Here is a 23,764-nt window from a genome sequence, read left to right as displayed (position 1 = left end):
CCCTAAGTTGAAAATCACTCACCTATATGGATGGTGAAATTTCCTAGCATGACGGATGGCCGACAAGGCTGTAAGCTAGTGACAACGATTTTGAGGTTTTAAAATTTTTCCAATGTGAAACTCATAAGATGATTTATACGACATGGTATCGCAGGCCCTAAAATTAACCTTGAATGGAAATATATTTGTCAGTTATCTCAAGGAGGCAGTTTATTGCAGCGTCCAAGGATAGGAAGTATAATTGGTATGCCGTGGGGTTGTGGTTGGAATTCAGTACGGTGCCCTCAGTAGACTGGAATAGGCAGAATATATCCAAAGATCTTTCCATTAATGTCTTCTGCTTATCTCTCTCTCCTTATTTCGTATAAAAATATTTTTCTTAATCTCATTCATATCTCAATCACAGTCACACCCAGCAGCAATCAGCTTTGGTGAAAATGATATTTTCTTAGACAAATGGTTGGGTAGAAAGGGAGAGGTAGAAAAAAGAAAGACAAAGTCAAAAGGAGGGGATTTATTAGCATAAATCAAGATTTTAGTTTTTTTCAGTGTAACATAGCTTGATTCTACAATCTTTTTCACTTATATTTCAGTAAATGTCTTGCTGTTTGCTGTGTCTGGAATGTCCTTGTCCTCTTCTTTACCTGGCTAGCTCCTGCTCATCTCATGATCCTGAATTCTGTGATCACTGTCCCTGCTAAGGCTCCTGGAAGTTTTTAAGCAATACAGCCAAATCAGGATTGGAGGAAGCTCCAGTCCTCTGGCACTTGGTTTATGTTTCTATCCTAGTACTTATTCTATTGTACTAATATGCATAAGCATGTAAATACATTTGTTTTCATGTCTGTTTCTCTATATCAGAGTTTCTCAGCCTCAGCACTATTGACATTTTGGGCTGGATAATTCTTTGTTATGGACTGTCCTGTGCACTGTAGGATTTTTGGCCTCTACTCACAAGATGCTGTTATTACCCCCTCCCAATTGTCACTAACAAAATGTCTCCAGATACTGCCCAGTGTCACTTGTGGCTGGGGGAAAAAATCACCCTTGGCTGAGAACCACTGCTCTTTATCATCCTAGGAGCTCCTCCAAGGACCGTACAGTATTCCTCCTCGTATTTCCAGTGCCCAGCACAAAGCGTCCATGTAGTCATTGTAAATAACCTAGTATTTGAAGGTTGACGCACATGGAGTGGACTCACCCTTTCCCATCTCTAGCATCTCTGCAGAACTAATGCTGAGAACCTCTTGATAGCTAAAATTATTCAAAACGTGTGGGAAATGTCAGGCAGATATAGGAGGAACCTGACTTTCTCCTATATCGTCACCATTGACTCGCTGTGTGACCCTGGGCGACCGACTGACTCTTAAAACTTAATTTGTTTTTAGCTTTAGAATTGGGATAATAGGGTTGTAATTAAGTCAAATGAGATAACATGTTTGAAAACATTTATTATAACAGGTATTCAATGTACACTAGCTTAATATTCTTGATTGATTGATTGATTGATTCATGCATTCATTCAGCAGATAGTATAAGGTAGGCCCCAAGCTGGAACCAGTTAGAGAGTGCATTAGTTACATCCATACTCAGCGGGCCCTGGCATTGAGGAGTTCCTGCTCTGATGGAGGAGACAAGTGTGCAGTTTATTGGGGTTAAGCTTTATACTACTGAAGGTAGGCATGGCATCTAGGAAGACAGTGGAGAAGAATGTCCCAGGCAAAGCTAACAGCCTATGCAGGTGCAGGGGGGAATGGTGAACTACCATACAAAGAATAGGGAAATGTGGGCCAAGTTGGGCAATGTTGAGAGAAAAGGGTTTAAACTTTGGGAGGCTAAGGCAGGAGGATCGCTTGAGCCCAGGAGTTTGAGGTTGCAGTGAGCTATGATGACACCTCTGCACTCTAGTCCAGGCGACAGACAGAGACCTTGCCTCAAAAAAAAAAAAAAATCCATATGAGTGTGAATAGTTCTGAAATTAGGGCTTGCTCACTACGGTAACCCAGGGTAGAAGGATAAGTTTATTTCTTCTTTCATTTTGTACTATTCCTTATCAAGTTTGCCTCCCAGAATCTCACCTTGTTTCCATTCATTTACAAATGTGTTAAGGGTTTTGTCATACCCAGAAAGGTATATTACTACAGCAGAGCTTTGGATTTTTACAATTTCTTCCCTTCGGTTGGTTTAAACTATTTTCATGTGTATCTTTAATGCATTTATTTGAGACAAAATAAGCTTGGTTTTATTATCTCTTACACCTGAAAGGAATACTGCTTGTGTTATCTATTAGCTGTTTACAACACCTGTCTGAGGTGAGTAGTCTTTTCCTATTTGGAAGATGGAAGAATTGATACTAGGGAGTTAACTGATGTGTATAAAGTTCTGTACAATAGAGAAGCACTCCTGGTCCAGTAACTTTGGTTACTTGACCCTTTGGGAAGAGTTAAAAATCAGTCTCCTCTGTACTACTGTTGATACCATTTGGATATTATTATTCAAGCATTATTATCCAATAAGACATGGCCTATAGAAATATCTTTGGGAGATTTTTTTTATAAAAGATATCTAAACATTTATATTTAATATTTGTAATTATTGAGAGATTTATATTTTATGTCATATAAATAAATTATAGTATAAACTTTAGAACCCCTCAATAGGTTAAATATCTTTTTAGTAACGTGCTTGTTAATGAAAACACACAAAAGGGAAATAACATGAACTCTGACTATGTCGTCATTCAAACATAATCATGAAATTTCATCATATCCAAAATACAATATTTAGAATAAGTAGATGGTATATTTTGTCTAATTCCAACATAAATGGACTCTGAAAAAAGAACTTGTCTCACTTTGTTATCCTAACCATTAGTGTTAAGTAACAGCAGTACAACAGCAGAGGGCACCAAATATCCATTTCAGTCTTACACATTTTCTTGATATTTTTTAGTTTTTGTGCCTGCCTTTCTGCTTTCCCTTCTTTCTTCCTTCCTCCTTACCTTTTGTCCTTTTTCCTAGCATTTAAAATAGTTTATATTGAAACTATATTTGAATAATTTTTAGAAGATAGATTTTCTCTTACCTAACTTTAGAATGTTTCAAAAGTACATTATCAATTTGTTTTTATTCAGTGAATCTTTCACATTTAACACTATGCATCAGAATTTCAGAAATTCCTTTAAATATTTTTATGCAATAACATATCCTATGCAAAATCAAGAGCAAAATTATTGTTCTTTTAAATTTATTTTGCCTACCAAATGCTATTAGATAATAAACCAGTTTTTTTACACCATACTTAGGAAATTAAAAATTATGTAGAACATGCAATGTAAATATGATACCCACATAATTTTGTAAAGCAGAATATTAAGATTTGTCACATAAAAATTTTTATTGTATTCTATTTTAGTATTCAATTTTGATATCTATAGAAATGTGTATGTGTATGTATATGGGCTAGATGTATAACATTTCCTAGCTTTGTTCTTAGTATCTTTAATCTCTGGTTTCAAAGCAGATTCTGCTTTTTTTCTTTTTAAATTGTCAACTTTTCTGCTTTACACTTTAGCATGAAAATCAGCTAATGTTTATAATGATCGCTGGTAAAAAATTTTTAGGTAGAAATCTGAACCATTTGATATAATTGTAGGTTAGACTCAGTACTCAAGAAAAATAATGTTAAATTATTTTACAAGAGTATTTAAAAATAGTCTTAAACTGATATTTAAAAATTCAGAAATAAGCTTTTAAATCAGGACTGTTGAAGTGAATGTGTAAGAATAAAATTATTGCCAGTGTTCTAAATTTCTCTTAGTCATAAGATAAAATGAAATATACTTAAAAGATCATTATAATATTGTTTTTAAGGAAAAGCTATCAGATATTTCAGCAGACATAATTTAACTTAGAATACATTCAAATATATAATAAATGTTAAAACATGGATATATCAACATTTTTTCCTCTGCAGATTCTAAGTTATTGCTTTTTTGTTGCCGGGGGCCACTGCATATAGTGTGTGTGTGTGTGTGTGCGTGTGTGTGCATGCACTGAAAAATATCCATGCTTGAATAAAGATTAATCTCATGATCACAGTTCTGTTATTTTCCTTGGGTTTTCGCTTGAGAGACAATTTTACCTGCTCCCCTTAACGTGATTGCCACAGGTTCACTTTCAGTGATGAGCAAGGAATCCAATAATTTTTTTCCTGTGGTTGCATTTCTGTAATGTTTTAAGTCAGGTTTCTTATTTAAAATCTGAAATGGCTAAATATATATTTTCCCTCGCACAGGAAATATAAAATTATCATAGGCCTGGTACTTAACAATGAAAATGTCAAATGTATCTGTCTTACCAGCCCTATTCAGTAAGTGCATGTGTGTATGTATGTATTTTGCATTTTCATTGAGTTTTACTATCAAATTTGAGACCATTTCACTTGTCTATACCTTATGATTTAACTTTCCTTGTTGGCCTTTTTCAAATACGTTTTTCAGCTATTGCCTTAAGGATCGAGGCTTTATTTTCTCCCAAGCATTTTACACATAATAGGCACTCCACAAATATTTGTTGAATTGAATTTAATCTTCCTCCATGATAACATAAATGTGAGTTTGTGAGCACACATTTCGTATGTTCTTGATAAAGGTGGCAGAGGATGCATACTAAGGTTCCTGTTAAAGAGTTTTCCTTGATCAGATAGCCTGTATTCGAAATTGTCAAGAATATAAGATGATTTGAATGAATGAGTTTGCTCTGGATATGTATATCTTATGATCAAGCTAAGAGACCCTTGGGTTTGATAGATGCTTTTGTTCATTTTCCTGTAGCTAATCTTAGTGTAATGTATTAGAATATTAGACATGTCAGTGATTAACTCAGCCATCTCCATACATTTAGCCAAAATATTATCCTCACAACTTTGCTGAATGTCTGTTTTTGTTATAACAGGACTTTGGTAGGTTAAAGTAAAATCCATTGTCAAGATGTAAGTTATGGAGGACTTGGTGTGATGTCAGAAATTACAGCTCATTGACAGGACTTGGGGATTAGTCATTTTCTCCCCTTCAGTCTCCTCCTGTTCTCATCTGCTTTTTTTTTTTTTTAATGTTTCTTTCTTTTTTTTTTTTTTCCTGTGCATTGCTGTTAGGTACTGTTTTTGTCACAATGACCCAATCAGTGGCACTGAAGAGGTTGTGATAAGAGGAGTCACACACAATCTCATCCAGATATTATATACCAGACACTAGATGACCTTTCAGTGTCCAAGCACATGGGCTGTCTGCTGGTACACCTCCCAGGAAGAGACAGAATTATGGGCAGATCTGGGGTTGCTCAAAGGCACACGTGTGCTTGCCATCAAATGAGAGAGCTTAAAAGTCTTGTATCCCCTCACACTTGCTTTTTTCTGTAAGCCACTCTTGCTGCTTTAATAATTTCTTTACCAAACGTTTGCTTTTACAGTCTTTAGTAGTAATGGTCTCTGTCTTTCTCCTAAAAGAATTTTGCACATCTTCACTGGAAAGACAGTATCTGCCAAAGTACTGTGGTGGGTTCTTTGTTTTATCTAATGCTGTTATTAGCTAACTATTCCATCATACCTGGGGTCAGGTTTGTCTAACTAATATTGATACAAGATGATATTTTATCTTTTGCTGTGACATCACCAACCGTAATACTTAGCACAGTGCCTTGGCCATAGCAACAGCTTTGTATGTGGTAGCTATCATTATTTATAATTTTCATATCAATAACATTACATACAATGTTATGTATCATTTATCCAAATTAGTGTTGGTAGGTACAAAGCAGTAAACATAGTGTTTGACATTACACATTCAATGTTTGAGAAAGCAAATATAATGCATAGTGCTGTGAGAAATAAAAGTAATCTGCACACATTCTTCAATCCATCGTATCTTCTATAATACATTCTTGGTGCTATTGCCTACTTTCATCTTCCCTCATCTGGGTGACTTCTCTTGCCTTCTGTTTCATATTCATGACTCTGATCTTGCTCCTTTTCAGCCAGCATTGCTGGTGGGTAAATGTTTATATGATTAAGTTTGATCATGTAACTCTCCTTATTAAAGTCTTTTAGACAGTAGCTCTCAAACTTTACTGCAAAAGTCATCTGGGGTACTCATTAGACAGATTCTGGCACATTCCCAGAGATACTGATTCGGTTCTGATATCAGACCCAGGAACTTATATTTAACAAGCACCCCTGATGATTCTGAGAAAAGTACTGCTTTACTGCTCCCAAACCTGTATGAGACAGTTCAAAAGCCTTAGTGTGGCCCTCAGTGCTCTCCATGAACCATCTATTACATTCTTTATCTTGGTCACCTGTGGTTTCATCAACATCAATCCTGTGATGTTTCCTGCCTTTGTCCTTTTTCACATCCTGCCATCTATCTGCCAGGAGTGCTTTTTCATAGCTCAAGTTACACCTTCCATGATACTCTCTTTGGTCACCCAAGGTAGAGTTGGTACTTCCTTTATTGTGTCCCTTTGTAGTACCTTGAAGTGTCCTTTTATTTATAGCACCATTCATATTATATTATAATAACTTTTTTACACATAATTTATCTGTTAGTTTTGAGTTCCATGGCTAGAAAAATCATCTTATTCGCCATTATACCTGTATCCTCAGTGCCTTGCCCAGACAAAGGACATAATAGGGGTTAGGTTAATGGAGGAATGAATGAAGTACAGGAATGAAACAAACACTCTTATGTACTCCATAAGTATATAAATTATTATATATCAATGAAAAGGAAAGTAAATATAGGAATGACATTCAGAAAGTCTTTTTTTACTTCATATTTATAACTTCATATTTACTATTTTGTATAAATGTATATTATGCACCTTAGATTGTTTAACTCTAGTTTAGAAATATTAGAGTTTATACATAGGAGATAGACTTCTTCAAGCAGATCTTATTACTAAGTAATTTTTGAAAAAGGAGCCACTTGAGATTACTTCCTGAAGGATGGGGGTAGAAGTATGTAGGACTTGAGTGGCAGTCAGGAGACTGAGGAAGGATTATGATCCTGGCATAGCATGTGTAAAGATACAGTTGTCTGAAACTTTGTGGCTCTGTAAAGTACAAGTGGTTTGATTTGGTAATAGACGTTATAGGGGCTATGGGCAGAGATGAAATTGGAGTGGTAGGCAGCAATGTATCCTGGAGGAAGTTATGTGCTTTGCAAAGAGGTCTGGATTTATCCTTGGGTTATGAAATGCTGTTGAAGCCTCTTAAGCTAGAAAGAAACATCAGATGGGAGGAGAATGAACCAGTTAAGGGGATTTGTTGTGATTTTATGACAGAAGATTTGATTAGCAATTTAAAACAATTTTATAACATTTTTATAATGTTCTTGGTTCCTTCTGCTAGGTTCTCTGATAGGTTTAAGACTACACAAGATGAGTACAATGTGGTTAGGCCCCTGATTTGGAAATGGTCTCATAGAGTACAGGAACATGTAAATATATAAAACAACTAATTATGTAAATATGGCAGAGACTACAAATATGTAATACATAGTAGTAAAAAAATGTTAGGGGAGCTGAATTCATTGTGCATTAATGTTCCTTGGGAGTAATAGTTGCTCTCCCCCCATACTCCAGCTTTATTGAGGTATGATTGACAAAAATTGTGTATATTGAAGATGTACAATGTGATGATTTGATATAAATACATATTGTGGAATGACAGAATTAGAGTCTTGAAGAAAAGGGATTAGAGTAGAATAAAAGAAGAATATTTTGAGCAAAGGAATAAGTGGAAGGATTTTATATGTGAGGGACCATAGTTATGATATTAGAACCTATTTGTTAAAGCTGGGAAAATATTTGGTATCAAACTGTAATGGACCTTGAATGTTGTGTTGAAGGAGTTTACATTTTATTCTAAAGCTTTATTTTCTATTTATGAAAATAATATATGTTGATTATATACAACTTAACTATATATAAATTCAAACAAAATGTTTTATAATTCTGTCATGAAAATGTAATTACTATTAATATTTTCATATTTTTTCTCAGCCTTTTTTGCCATGCATATATATATATGTATGTATATATATATATTTAAGCATTAAATAAATAAAATTGGAACCATACCCAAGGGTATGTGTGTGCATATGCATGTGTGTATAGTTTTATCTTTCTTTAAGTTGGAACATTAGCATTTTGCTATGTGGTTAAATGTGCCCCAAAATCATGATTTTAATGACTGCAATACTTATTCTATTATATGGCTATTCTTAAATTATTTGCCTATTTTTGTACTGTTAGATATTTGGGTTTTCTTTTAAAATAATTTTATTGAGTGAGTGAGTGAGTGAGTCAGGGTCTCGCTCTGTCACCCAGGCTGGAGTGCAGTGGTGCGATCATAGTGCACTGCACTGGAACTCCTAGACTGAAGTGATTCTCCTGCCGCAGCCTTCCGAGTAGCTGGGGCTATAGGTGTGCCACAGTGCCAGGCTTATTCTTCTTACTTGCTGTGTAACATTTTGGTTTTTTTTTTACAGTAGTGAATTTTAAATATAGTTAAAAAGTCTTTTCTCATCTCAAGATCAGATATTAACCTATATTGTGATTTAGTTAAGAACTTTTATTTTCTATTTCTCTTAATAATCCATGATAATGAAAATCTTTTGGTAGAAGAGTGACATGGTCACATTAGAAATAAGTCTGTGACTGTGGGCGTCACACATGTTGGCGTAAGATGAGACGAGGGCGGTGAAAGCTGTATTGAGGAATAAAGATAAGGGTCCAAATTTCTGTCATGACAGTGAGATAGAAGGGAAGAGGAATGATTTCCAACTGATGATTCAGGAGGTATTGCAGGTTAGTTAGAGGGCAGAGAAGAGGACATGTTAAATCTAAGATGTGTGCTATGGGATATTCAGCTACAAAGAATCGGAGATACAGGATTGAAACTCCTTTAGGAGGCCGGTCTGGCTGATGATGGAAATTAAGAAGCCGTCCACGTATATGTGATGGTTCCTGTGTGGGAAGAAGTTATCAGCACAGCTGATTGAGAGGGAGGATGATCAGAATTAGAGTGCTCACCAGGAGGGTGTTTCCAGGATTCTGGAAAGGCGGCTTTTATTCTTTCTTTTTGTTCCCCCTGCCACCACCATTGTCTCTCAGCTAAAACAACAATGTCATATACTGCAGAGATTGAGGAAGAGGGACTGAAGAGTTTCCATTGGCTTAGTCCACTATTCTTAGTAACTTTGATAAAGGACGATAGAGGGGGGAGAGAAATAGAAAAGGGGACATGGTCAAAGGATAACACTTTATTAGGGAGAGATGAAGGTGAAATAGAATAAGGAGAGATTTGACAGTGCAGTAACTTAAAAGGATCAGTAGTCATGATAAGCAGATTATTCGTTCAGGTGGAGCAGTAGTTCATTCTCAGAGATAGAATTTGCTGATAAGTTATTGAAACAAATCTTAATCTGTTCTATGAATAAAAGACCCCCCCCTCCTTCAATAATAAACATTTATTTCCTTGTTTTTTAATTAATTAGCAATTTTAGATTGTTTCTGCATAAAGTTCTTCTAACTGTATATTCTCATATGTTTTGCATGCTGTTGATTGGCAAAGTTAATGTGTTACTTTTAATGCTATAATTCCTCTATTTATTGTTCATTAATGAGCATATGGAATTAAATACTTTGAATAATAACTATCTTTTTAAAAAATATTTATTTCAGGGGAATTTACCTAAATATTCTCATAACTCCCTGATGGTTCAAGCAATAAAGACAAACCTAACAGACCCAGACATACATGTGCTTTTCTTTGATGTGGAAGCGTTGATTATTCAACTCCTGACTGAAGAAGCCTCTAGGCCAAATACTGCACTTATTTCCCCAGAGAATTTGCAAAAAGCATCTGGCAGTTCAGACAAAGGGGGCTCTTTTCTAACTGGAAAACGAGCCGCAGTTCTCTTCCAACAAGTGAAAGAAACTATCAAAGAGAACATAAAGGAACACCTTCTTGATGATGAAGAGGAGGATGAGGAGATGATGAGGCAGAGAAGGGAAGAAAGTGATCCTGAATATCGGGCCAGCAAATCTAAGCCACTGACCCTACTGGAATATAATTTAACTATGGACACTGCAAAGTTATTCATGTCCTGCCTTCATGCCTGGGGTTTGAATGAAGTCCTGGATGAAGTTTGCCTCGATCGCCTTGGAATGCTGAAACCCCACTGCACCGTGTCGTTTGGTCTGTTGTCGAGAGGAGGCCATATGTCGCTGATGCTTCCTGGTTATAATCAGCCTGCTTGTAAACTGTCACACGAGAGAACAGAAGTGGGAATGAAGCTGCCAGCGACTGAAGGAATAGGAAAGGGAACTTACGGAGTGTCCCGGGCTGTCACCACACAGCATCTCCTGTCTATCATTTCTTTGGCAAATACCTTAATGAGTATGACCAATGCAACTTTTATTGGTGATCATATGAAGAAGGGCCCTACCAGGTGTGACCATGATAGTTTGATTTTATTGTTAAGTTACAAAAAAGAAATCTGTTTTATTTTTGTGATTGTTTATTACTTTATCTTTTTTTCTTTTAACTCTATGCACTTTAGCCTTTTTGTGTTTCAGCATTTTCACTTTAAATTTTAAAACACAAGTCTTCAAAATGCCTGGTTTAAAACATAATAAAATTATATGGTTTTATTGTACGTACATTGACATACTTAGCTATTTATAAAAGGGATTTGGAATGAGAGAATTGGTCATACAGACTAGCTCTTGAGTAAGTATCATGGTAAAAGTGGATCTACTTGAAGTTTGCATTAACATTCAACTCAAGATATGTATTTGGTTAAAGTACTGCTTCTTGCTACTCATATGTAATGAACGATATGTGTTCAGTGATTTGTCTTCAGAATTGTGTGAGAAGTATAGTCAGAATTTTTCAATAGGGAAAGAGAAAACAACTTTTTTAAATGCAGGAGAATACTATTTTAATATTTCTAGAATACTTAGCCTGAATTGCTATTTCCTATTTCCCAAAGTTATGAAGACATCTTTTTATTATATTCTCTATTGAGAGTGGGCCGTATCAAGAATTTTTTTTTAATCTGACAACTATTTATGTAGCTAACATTTGCTTCATGTCAGTCTCTGTTGTAAGCACTTCACAAAAACTAACTCATTAGCGCTCTTAACCTTGTAAGGTAGGCACTTTTATCATCCCTTCATTACAGATAAGAAAACTGAGGCACAGAGAGATGAAGTAATTTGCCCGAGGTCACGCACTTAGTAAATGGTAGAGCCAGAATTCAAAGCTGAGACATTTGCCTCTAGTGTCCAAGGTTTATTAATGCCTCATTAACTTTTTCAGGCTTCAGGGATGAATACTTTTAAACTCAGTGTGTCTTTCTGTGAATTCGTTTGGTCCAATGATATTTGGTAGGTAGGCTGAAATCTCAGCATGCTAATATTGAAGAGTTAAAGACTACTAAGTATATTTGTCAATGTAGTGCATTGGAGTGTTCGTAAATCTTTCTTAAACTAATATAAAGCATAAGGTGTAGATGTAAAATTTTTAATTGCTGCTTGTTAAGCATTTACTTATTGTATCATATTCAAATTTGAAATGGAAAATGTTAATAGGTACAAAGCCAAAAACCCCATCTTTTTGGAACAGTAAATTTAAAATGTTCTATGTTTCTTTTGTGATTCATTTGGAACAAGAAAATTTAGTATTTTAAATCATTCTGGATATATGAAAATGTGAAAGTATATATACATGTGTTTTTTTCTTCTTTTTGAAGGCCTCCTAGACCAAGCACCCCAGACCTTTCTAAGGCAAGGGGTTCCCCTCCAACTGCCAGTAATATTGTGCAAGGACAGATTAAACAAGGTAAAACTAAATCTTATTAAGTAATTGACATGACATTTCAGCTCTAGAAACTGAGGAGCCATAGCTAATGTATAATTATAACATTTTGTTTGTCTCAGATTATTAAAAGAGAGAAAAGTTGTTATATTCCAGATGTAAATATGGATAATTAAGCTGTCAGTTAAAAATAAATCAGATTTATTTAGAAATTGATAAATGAGCATATTTCATATAATTTTATTGTGCTGTCTTTGGCCTCATCATTATGCATTAGAGGCACCTTAACTTGACAGCATTAGTGTTTTAATTGTATGTATCTTCAGTGTAAAAGTTATACCTATTTTTTAACTACATTTGGGAATGTTTAAATTCATAGTTACATACCTTAGCTCATCTCCTGCCATTTGCCAGCAGTTTATGCATTGTGATTCACAAATGGTAATCCTTGTTAAACAGTTCTTTTTATCTTTTTATTTAAACCATTATATACCTTAACTTTCATCTCTAGCTTTGTTTTTCATTAAGGGATAGAAGAGAATTTTTGTCTTTTTTTATTTCTTTCTTAATTATTTACATATATTCTCAGGTATAATTAGTGTACTTAGGTATTTCTGCCTGTATCTTTTATATTGCTTTTCAGACTGGCAAATGAACTAATCATGAGAGTTGGGGAGTCTTGTCTGCTTAGAAAACTTTCCTTTAGGCCAAGAATTAATGCTGACTCTCACAGAATATGATAGAAATGAGTAAGCAAGAGATGTGTTGATGAAGGTTTTGCTTATAAGTGGTGACATCGTAGCGTTTTCTTTTTCACTTTTTTTTTTTAAGTTAAATGAGTCAAAGAATAGTTCTACAACACTTGTTTAGAAAAAATTGGTTCCCAACTTCATAGCTATAATTTTATCCTTCCCCAAGATAAGTACTTTTATCTTTCATAGCTGATTATTTGGTTCTTACTTTAACATTCTCATACGATATGCTTGATTTTCCGTGTTAGGCGCTGTTTGTTTTCATTATGGAAGATAAGCTCCCACACTCTGTGTGCCATTCCCATCCTTCATTTCCCACCCTCCATGGTCAGCCTTCTCATTTCCCTGTCCTCTAATTAAAGTTATACAATCGCCCGGGCACGGTGGCTCCCGCCTGTAATCCTGGCTCTCTGGGAGGCCAAGGCGGGCGGATTGCTCGAGGTCAGGAGTTCGAAACCAGCCTGAGCAAGAGCTAGACCTATAGTCTCTACTATAAATAGAAAGAAATTAATTGGCCAACTAATATATAGAAAAAAATGAGCCGGGCATGGTGGCACATGCTGTAGTCCCAGCTACTTGGGAGGCTGAGGCAGCAGGATTGCTTGAGCCCAGGAGTTTGAGGTTGCTGTGAGCTAGGCTGACGCCATGGCACTCACTCTAGCCTAGGCAACAAATTGAGACTCTGTCTCAAAAAAAAAAAAAAAAAAGTTATACAATCATTATATAATGTTTTATGTTAAACTATATAAAAGTTTTATACTAATTTTGGTTAGATAACTTTTTATGCTTATATATGTGAAATACACAGAAAATTGCACAAAACAGAAATGTAGAAGGTGTTTATAAGCTGAACACCCTTGTAACTATGTTCCTGGACAAGGAATAGAACATTGCCAGCACTTCAGAAACATCCTGCATGTTCATTCCCAATCATTATAACTTCCCCTCCCTAAGGTAACTACTATCTTGACTTTTATGAAGCCGCTTCCTTGCTTTCTTTTATAGTCATACCACTCAAGTTTAAATTCCTAAACTCTGTAGTTTAGTTTTGCCATCTTTTGAGTTTTATGTAAATTTAGTCAATTATACAATATGTATTATTTTGAGAAATTTATCAGTGTTATTGCATTTGCCTATAGTTTGTTCATTTTCATTACTGTGTAGTTTTCTGTTGAATGAATAGATCATGATTTATCCATTTATTATTTGTTGATTGACATTTGGGTTGTGTCCAGTGTTCGGTTTTCATAAGTAATTCCGCTATGAACATTCTTATATTTTAATTTTAGTGTACATTGTAAACATTTCTGTGTTGAATGTAACTAAAAGTAGAATTTTTGAATATGTTTATCGTCAGCTTTAGTAGACAATGTTAAAATGTTTTCCTAAGTCTAGGACTGATACACATTTACTAAAATGGCTAAAGTGAAAAAGAAAGAAAATATTAGGTGTTAGCTAGGATATGGAGCAAGGAGCACTCTTATACACAACTGTTATCCTAGCCTTGCACTCCCCAACCCCCAGGCCAAGGCCAGTACTGGTTTGTGGCCTGTTAGTGGCCTGTTAGGAACTGGGCCACACATCAACACCTGAGCTCTGCCTCATGCCCACCTCTGTCTGTGGAAAAATTGTCTTCCATGAAACTTAGGAACTGGGGGCTGCATAGCAGGTGAGCAACAGGTGAGTGGTGAAGCTTCATCTGTGTTTAGAGCCGCTCCCCACCACTCACATCACCACCTGAGCTCTCCCTCCTCTCACCCTTATCCATGAAAAAATTGTCTTCCTTGAAACTGGTCCCTGATACCAAAATGGTTGGGGACTGCTGTTAGCCAGCACTTAATATTTTTCATATTTTTCACTTTAACCATTTTGATGTGTGTGTGGTAGTCTTTCCTGTGTTTAATTTGCATTCCCTAATCACTATGACATTTGAACAGCTTTTTCTATGTTTGTTACTCATTTCTATTTTTTTGTGAAGTGCCTGTTCAACTCTTGCATGTTTTTCTATTAGATTTTCTTTTTTAAAAAATTGGTTTGTAGGGATCCATGTCTGTTTTTGATATGAACCTTTCTTATATGTATTACAAATATTCAATTTCCTTTCACTCCTATCTTTGAAATTGAGCATTTCTTAATTTCAGTGGAATCTAATATATGAATAGTGTTATTTATGATTAATATTTTTGTGTCCTGTTTAAGAAATTTCCCCTAACCCTGGTATCATGAGGATATTTTTGTTTGATTTTGTCTAGAAGCTTTATTGTTTTATCCTTCTCATTTAAATCTATAATTTGCCTAGAATTGAATTTTCTTTATAATGAGAAATAAGTCCATTTTCAATTTTTTCTGCCATGCCATACCAAATTGGTCCAGCATTACTTATTAGGGAGATTATTCTTTCTCCATTGCTTGTTAGTACCACCTTTGTCCTAATTTAAATGTTCGTATGTGTGATGGTTTGTGTATGGGCTGTTTGATCCCATTGATTTAGTTATTTAGCCTTATGTTTTAATTACTATCACTCTATAATTAAGACTTAATATTCAGTAGACGAAATCTTCCCACCTATTCTTCTTAAAGTACATCTTGGCTATTCTTGTCCCTTTGAATTTCAGTGTAAATTTTAGAATCAGTTTCTCAATTGCCACCTAAACCTGTTATGATTTCACCTGCTGTTGTATGAATTTATAAATCCATTTGGAGAGAATTAATATCTTTATGAGATTCACTCATTCAATACATCAACATAATATATCTTGATATTTAGGTCTTCTTTATCATAACTCTTTCATAGTTTTATGTGTAGAGGTCTTGTTTATCTTTTGTTAAATTTATTCCCAAATATTAGATTTTTAAAATGTTCTTATAATTGATAGTGCTTTTACCATTTTTCATTTTCTGTGCCCCTGGTATAGAAATGCAGTAGATTTTTGTATACTGACATTGTATTAAGCAACCTTGCTGAATTTACCTATTAATTGTAATAATTTTTCTGGAGATTCCTTTGACCCACAGGGGCAATCACATGGGAGAACCTTTTTTATTCCCAATTGTAAAGAGAAAATGTTTAACCTTTCATCATAATTATGATATTTCCTATGTGCTTCTATAGATAGTTTTTAAAAAATAAACTCCCTCTTATTTCTTCTTTGAGTATTTATCATCAATGTATGTTGGATTTTATCATACTTTTTTCTGTATCTGTTGAGACGATTGTGTAACTTTTCTTTTTCCTATGTTAATGTGGTGAATTTAGAACATAAACTCAATCTTGCATTGTAGAATAAAACCAGTTTTGTTGTTATGTATTATTGTCCTTATATATTATTGTTTTTAGTTTAATATCTTTTTATTTAGGAAAAGGGTTTTGTTTTTTCTTCTAATATCCTTAGAAGGCATTAGCTTGTTCAGGTTTCCAAAGGTGAGTTGGGGAATATTTCCTTTTTTTCTATTTTCAGAAAAGGTTTGTATAAGTTTGACACAATTTCTTCCATAAACATGATAGAGTTTGCTGAATTTAGATTTAGTGTTTTCTTTATAGGGAGTTTTTAAATTCTGGATTCAGTTTCTCTCATTGATTTTTGACTTTTCAGATTTTCTGTTTCTCCTAGTGTCAATTTTGTTAAGTGGTACAATTTTAGGAATTTTTCTTGTTCTTCTAAATTTTCAAATATATTGAAATTAGAGGTGATAAAATTGTTAATATCACTAATACCTGTAGTGATGTCCTCATTTTTATTCCTGATTTTAATAATTTGAATTTAATAGTTTAACAGTTCCTGAATTTAATTAATTATTAAATTGATACCAGAGTTTATCAGTCTTACAAGTCTTTTTTAATGAAACCACTATAGCATTATTTATCCTTCCTAGTGCATATTTTTTTCCCATTCCATTAAATCCTATTCTTCCTCCTATGTTTTCTTAGAGTCAGCATGCTGGTTCTTTTGTTTTTGTTTTTTTTGACTTCCTAAGATGGATGGTTATGTACTGATTTTCAGCCCTTCTTTTACATGTATGTCAAAAATCATGTCATCTATGAATAAAGATAATTTTACTTCTTTTCAGTGGGTATGCATTTTATTTTCCTTACTTTATTGCACAGGGTAGGACTTCTAGAATGATGAATTGAAAAAGTTAGCACATATATCCCTGCCTCATTACCAATCTGAAGGGAAAAGCATTTAGTTTTTCACTGTAAGTATAGTGTTAGCTGTAAGTTTTCCTTAAATGCCCTTTATCAGGTTGAGGAAGTTCCTTTTTATTACTAGTTTGTTGAGATTTTAAAAATTATAAATGGATGTTAGATTTTTTTTCAGATGCTTTTTCTACATCTGTTGAAATGGTTAGCATGTTTTTTCTCCTTTATTTTCTTAATAAGACAAAATATATGGATTTTTGAATTTTAAAATAGCTTTGCAGTATAGCTTTGCAGTATAGACTACACTTCATCATGATGAATTATATTTTATGGATTGTTAAGTACAATTTGCTAAAATTTCTTTAAGAGTTTTTGTGTGTATGTTCATGAGGGAGTTTGGTCTTTAGTTTTCATTTCTGATAATTTCTTTGTCTAATTTTGGTAATAGGTTAATGCTGGTCTCACAGAATGAGTTAGGAGATGATCCCTTTTGTTGTATTTTCTGAAAGGATTTGTGTAGATTTGATTTTTTTTCCCCCTCATTTGGTTGTTATAATTCACCAGTGAAAGCATACAGGTCTGGAACTTTCTTTATCGCTAGGTTTTTAGCTATAGATTAAAATTGTAGATACAGGGTAAGGGTTTTATTTTGTTTTTTAATTTCTCCTTGAGTGAACTTTGTTTTGTGTCAAATAAAAGAGCAAAAAGTTGTGTGTAATATTTTCTTATTTTCCTTTTAATATCATGTTTGTAGGATTTGAAATTATATCCACTCTCTTATTTCTGTTATTCATAATTTGTTTTTTTCTTTTTTCCAGATTAGGATGGCTAATAGTCTAGCATTTTATGGGTATTCTCAAAGAGCCAGCATTGTGTTCTTTGATATCTATTTTTCTGATTTCTATTTCATTGATTTCTGCTTTGTTACTTCCATTTTTTTTCCTATTTTTAATTTGCTCTTTTTACTTTTTTTGTTTGTTTTAAACATGGGGTCTTGCTCTGTCACCAAGGCTGGAGTGTGATGTATAATTAGAGTTCACTGCAACTCAATGCCTGGGCTCAAGGGATGTTTCTGCCTCAGCCTTCTGAGTAGTTGGGACTGCAGGTGTGCACCATCATACCCAGCTAATTTTTAAAATTTTCTGTAGAGATAGTGTCTCACTATGTAGCTTAGGCTGGTCTCAAACTCCTTGCCTCAAGCAATCCTCCTGCTTCGACCTCTCAAAAGCAGGAATTATAGGTGTGTGCCACAGCACCTGACCATCTTTTTAATTTCTTAAGATGAAAGCTGAAGTTACTGATTTGAGACCTTTCTCCTTTTCTAATATAGGCATTCATTGATATAAATTTCTCCCTAAGTATTGCTTTAGAGGCATTCCAAACATTTTGCTGTTTGTGCTTCTCATTTTCTTTTTCTTTTTTTCTTTTATCTATGGGTAATTTAGTAATGAGTTATTTAAATTTCCAAAAATTCAGAGATTTTTCCAAGGATCTTTCTGTTATTTCTGTTTTATGGTCAGATATCATATTCTGCATGGTTTGAATCCTTCTGAATTTTTTTCAGTTGATTGTATTTATTTTACTTATTGACAAAATTGCATATAGCTATAGTGTCCAACATGATGTTTTAATATATGTATACATTGTGGAATGGTTAAATGAGGCTAACATATTCATTGCCTCACATATATATGTTTTTGTATGTGTTAAGAACACTTAAAATCTCTCTTAGCAGTTTTCAAGAATATATTATTATGGTCACCACATTGTACAATATAAATCCATTTATATTTATCAAGACATATTTTATGGCCCAGAATATGGTATATCTTGGTAAATATACTGTGTGTACTTCAGAAGAATGCATATTCTTTTGTTGGGTGGGATATTTTGTAAGTGTCAGCTCAAGTCACTTGGCAGTGTTCAAGTTTAGTGTATGCTTGCTGATTTTTCTGCCCACTTGACTCTATCAATTAGGGGAGGGAATTGAAATCAGCAGCTATAATTATGGGTTTGTGTCTTCTTGCATTTTTATCGGGTTTTCTTCATGTATTTTTAAGCTCTGTTAATAGGTGTGTAAACTTTTATAATTATCATTTTTTCTCGATTATTTGACTTATTATTGTGAAATGACCTTTATCTTTGCTAATATCCTTTGCTTTGAAATCTACTTTGTTTATAATAATATAGTCATTTCAGCATTTTTGACTACGGTTATCATGGTATGTCTTTTCCCATCCTTTTGTCTTTTCACTATTTGGGTTTTTATATTTGAGGTGTGTTGCTTATAGATAGCATATAGTTGGGTCTTACTTTTCTATCCAATCTAACTTTTTAATTGGGGTGTTTAAACCATTTGCATTTAATGTGTTTGTTGATATGGTCAGGTATAAGTCAGGTACCTTATTTTTCTCTTTTTTCCCATTTGTTCTTTATTCTTGTTTTCCTTTTTCTGTTGTCTTTCAGATTAATAAAATATTTTTTATGATTCCATTTATCTCATTTGTGGAGATATTATAAGCTAATTATTTGGTTATTTTATTAGTTATTTTATAGTTTATAATCTACATCTTTTACTTATTATACCTTCAAGTGATACTATACCATTTAACATTTAATGTAAAAACCTTATAATATTGTATTTATCCCTCCTTAATATTTATGTGCTTATTGTCCTGCATTTTATTTTTGCATGTTATAAACCTCACAAATCATTATGATTTGTGTTTAACAGTCAATTATATTTTAATGATTTAAATAAGAAAAAACATATTTCTGTACCCACATAGTTACCTTGGTGATCTGATATAGCTTTCCTTCTGCCTAAAGGACTTCCTTTAACACTTCTTGTACTGTGAATCTGCTGTTCTTTAAGGTTTTCTTAATGTCTGAAAACATTTTGTTTTTGAGATGGGATCTTGCTATGTTGCCCAGGCTGGTCTCAAACTCCTGAGCCCAAGCAATCCTCCCACCTCATCCTCCCAAGTGGCTGGGATTACAGGTGTGTGTCACTATGCCCAGCTTGAAAACTTATTTATTTGCCTTTGTTTTTGAAAGATATTTTTGTCTGGTATATAACTCTAAGTTGACCATTTTTATTTTTTAATACTTTAAAGATGATACTCCGTTGTTGTCTTTCTTGTCTTTCTAACAAGAAATCTTATATAACAAGATGTTCTTTGTTCCTCTGTATGTAACATTACTTTATTACTCTTGCTACTTTTAAGATTTTGGCTCAAGTTAGGTTATTTAAACTTAGAAATAACAGATAGTCATTGTTAAATTACCTCAGGTGATATTTATATAAATTAATCAATAGTTTATCACTATTCTTTTTTTTTTTTTTTTTTTTGAGACAGAGTCTCACTTTGTTGCCCAGGCTAGAGTGAGTGCCGTGGCGTCAGCCTAGCTCACAGCAACCTCACACTCCTGGGCTCAGCAATCCTACTGCCTCAGCCTCCCAAGTAGCTGGGACTACAGGCATGCGCCACCATGCCCGGCTAATTTTTTGTATATATATATTTTTAGTTGACCAATTAATTTCTTTCTATTTTTGGTAGAGACGGGGTCTCATTCAGGCTGGTTTCGAACTCCTGACCTTGAGCAATCCGCCCGTCTCGGCCTCCCAAAGTGCTAGGATTACAGGCGTGAGCCACCGCGCCCGGCCAGTTTATCACTGTTCTTTTCCAGGATCTGTAGTAAAAAAAACCCTAGACCTGGAGTACATATGTCAGGTGAATGAATGAATTTAAGAATTCCCCAAAATTTTGTCTTTGAACTTATTTGCCTCTCTTTTTGTAAATTGGCTTATATTATAACTTGGATCTGCTGTGGAAGCTTATAGAACAGGGACATTTTTTTCTGTTTTGTTCACTTATTTATTGCAAGTGCTTGGAACAAGGGGTGATATAGAGAAGGAACTCAGTAAATATTTGTTGAATAAATGAATCTATCTTTATGCTTCTTTTTTTTTTTACTTTTTAAGTAACATTTATTATATGAAAATTTTACTACAAATAAAGCTGCTTAAAAATGAAAGAAAAAATAACACCAATTTTACAAAAACTCTTCCAAAGAATAGAAAAAGATAAGCATAATCTTGTTTATAATACTTGACATAAATATTACAAGAAAGGAAAATCACTCACTGGGCAGTGATCCTTATTAATATAAGTACAAATATCCAACACACAATATTAGCAACTAAATCAATTGAATACAAAAAAATGTACCATGAACAAGTTGAGTTTATTCCAGAAATGCAAGGCTAGTGTAACATTCAAGTTTCAATCAATATAATTCACCACACTTAGAGAACAAAAGAATAAAATCATATGATCTTTTTAAGAGATGCCAAAAGGTACATATATGATAAAACTCATCACTTATTAATGGTAGAAATTCTTAGCAAACTAGAAGTAGAAGGGAACTTCTTTTATCTGATAAAGAGTATCTTGTACACTGAAGGGTGAAATATTCATAACAGAATGTTCTCTCTCTCCACTTTAGTATTAGAGATCTAATCAGTATAATATAGTACAAGATACAATGAAGCTGTCATATACAGGCAACATGACTTTTTAAGTGAAAATTAAAAAATTAGATATTCATTTCTTCTAATATTTTATCTGTGCATTGAGTGTAAGAGAAATATAGAGAAAGAAATTCTATATTCTAGTAACCCCAAAATTAGAAAATATAACTTTTTAAAATATACATTATTCACTAGCTTAAAACATTAAGTGCAGTAGAATTAATTCAACAAAATGCACAAGTCCTCAATGCAGAAAATTATAAAATATTAGAACAATTACAGAATATATAAATAAATGGAAGATATGCAATTTTCAAGGATCATAAGGTACAATATGGTGAGCATGCCAATTTTTTTTTTAAATAGATGTATCTATAGATTCAATGCAATCCCAAGCAAAACTCCAGCAGGTAGTTTTGTGAAAATTGACAAGCTCATTTTAAATTTACATGAAAAAGCAAATGGTACCAAAAAATCAAGGCAACTTTAAAGAAGAACAAATCTTCTTCACAATGAGATATAAAGATAATATAATATAAAGCTATGATAATTATTAGTCCAAGTTTAGATGAAAAGTATAGTGGTATAGAATTGTAAATATGGAAACCAACCCCCATACATATTCAGTCACTTGATTTGGTTTGGAATAAATGTGTCAATACCAATCTTTGTTTCTAGAACCAACATGTCTAGAAGTGCTGAGGATGTCAGGGCTGAGAAAACAAATCCTGCCCTCAGGAGCTGTTGTCTATTGGAGGAAATCCAGAGGAGTATAATTTATGATAATAGTTTAATTGGTTTTTTGTGTTTCTACTAGTAGACTACAAGTGCCTTGTGGGCAGGGACTTTGTCTAATCTTTGTGTGTTTTTGTATGCTTAGCCTAATACCTGTCACACAGTAATGATCATTTATTTAGTGTTAGGTGAAATTAGCCTCCATATACAATTCAAGTTAGTGTTTATGTTATACATTTATCTTTCACCAAACAAACTCTCTTCTCATGGTCTTAGAGAACTCTTTTTTTTTTTTTTTATTTTGGATGTTAGTAATGAAGGAGAATTTATATAGAAATTTTGTTTATTTTTGACTGTCTGAAGTTATAGGCCAACGTGAAAATTATCACATTGGAATTCTAATTCTGATAAAATTCAGTGGTAATCGAGAGATTGTTAAGTAGTGTTACTGTATTTTTCAAACATTATAAGCACTTTTGTGTGTTGCCTTCGGATATGTACCTGTTTGTCAAAATGCTGTCTTGGACTGTTCATTCATTCTGCTATGGCAGGTTGTTTGCCTTTCTATTGCCTGGAACTTTGTACTGCCCCGTTGCCTTAGTTATTTGTGTTCTTCTTTTACAGTACTTTAAGTATATCCTTTTTTCAAAAAAATGTTTAATAGTACATTTCTATATTACTTCTAAATGTGTTGTTCATTTAGTGGTTCCATATGTAAATGAAAGGGTCTAGATTATTAATCCATCACCTAAAGTTTTTATATATAGTTTGTATCAGCACAATGATGAATGGTATGAATACATTTAAAATATGATTAAGTGATTCATTTAGCACATACCATGCACTTTCCTCTGTATGTTTTTCATTTATTTCCTACAACAACTGACCATGACAATTAAGCCATGTTGCCCAAGAACTCTGCAGTAGCCTCTTAAGGCAGGGATTTGTTTATGAAATGCAGAGTGTCCAGAAATACCAATTTACGACATTCCACAAAAACCCCAACTTTGCGTAAGTGGTATATTTGAAATTGTCATAGCTGCTCATATAATTGCTTTTGCTTGTTACTAGTTTTCAAATACATCTTTTATGAGCATACTACTTACATTTATTTTCTTTGTAGTTTCTTGTAACATTTGTACTAATTTTAATAGTTTCATTAGTTACATTTCAGGAATAAAAGTGTTATTAGACTTCTTAATAGTAACTCTAAGCTAGAGGAGAATGGAATAGTTTCTTAAAAATGATTTTTTTTCATTTTAGAATTCTTCATGTAAACTATCAATCAAGAGGCAAAATAATGACATTTTCAGCCATTCATAATCTTGAAAAATTATTGTATACCTTTCATGTTGCATGAGCTGTCAATTCTATGGGACATGTTAAAATATGCTGAATTAAAGTGCAGTACCTTCTTGTGTAATAACTAAACTGTTTTATCTCATCAGGCATATTTTGTAGATAAACATAGGGGGCTTAGTTAGAAAGCCCTTGAGGATCCCATCTGAAGGCACTTTTATCTTTATCTGGGCCCAGTGGTATGATGCTGAAGGACAGCATTATAATGGGGTTCTTTATGATTACACAATCTTTATAATTACTACGCACATTCACATACAAAGTCTGAGGCTTACTTTCTTTAGGGAGAAAGTTTTTTAGATCATCAATTACTACTATACTTGTTTTCTAATCTTCTGTCATAATGAATTTATTATAGTT

At 33.6% G+C, this 23,764-nt stretch overlaps 1 protein-coding gene across 4 annotated transcripts in view; it reads left to right on the top strand.

Annotated features, from left to right (window-relative positions):
- WDR7 (WD repeat domain 7) overlaps window positions 1-23,764 on the top strand; it is a 315,698-nt gene that overhangs the window by 82,259 nt on the left and 209,675 nt on the right. For all 4 annotated transcript variants that reach the window (XM_012745467.3, XM_012745464.3, XM_012745468.3 and 1 more), the window contains exons 15-16: window positions 9,744-10,513; window positions 11,819-11,907. In XM_012745467.3, the coding sequence (XP_012600921.1) occupies window positions 9,744-10,513; window positions 11,819-11,907 (859 nt within the window). The remainder of the gene's footprint in view (window positions 1-9,743; window positions 10,514-11,818; window positions 11,908-23,764) is intronic.

This window comes from Microcebus murinus, chromosome 17, assembly GCF_040939455.1.
Source record: "Microcebus murinus isolate Inina chromosome 17, M.murinus_Inina_mat1.0, whole genome shotgun sequence".
Taxonomy (NCBI): Eukaryota; Metazoa; Chordata; class Mammalia; order Primates; family Cheirogaleidae; genus Microcebus; species Microcebus murinus.
The sequence above is the reverse complement of the archived record's forward strand: the minus strand, read 5'-3'. Positions and strand labels throughout refer to the sequence as shown.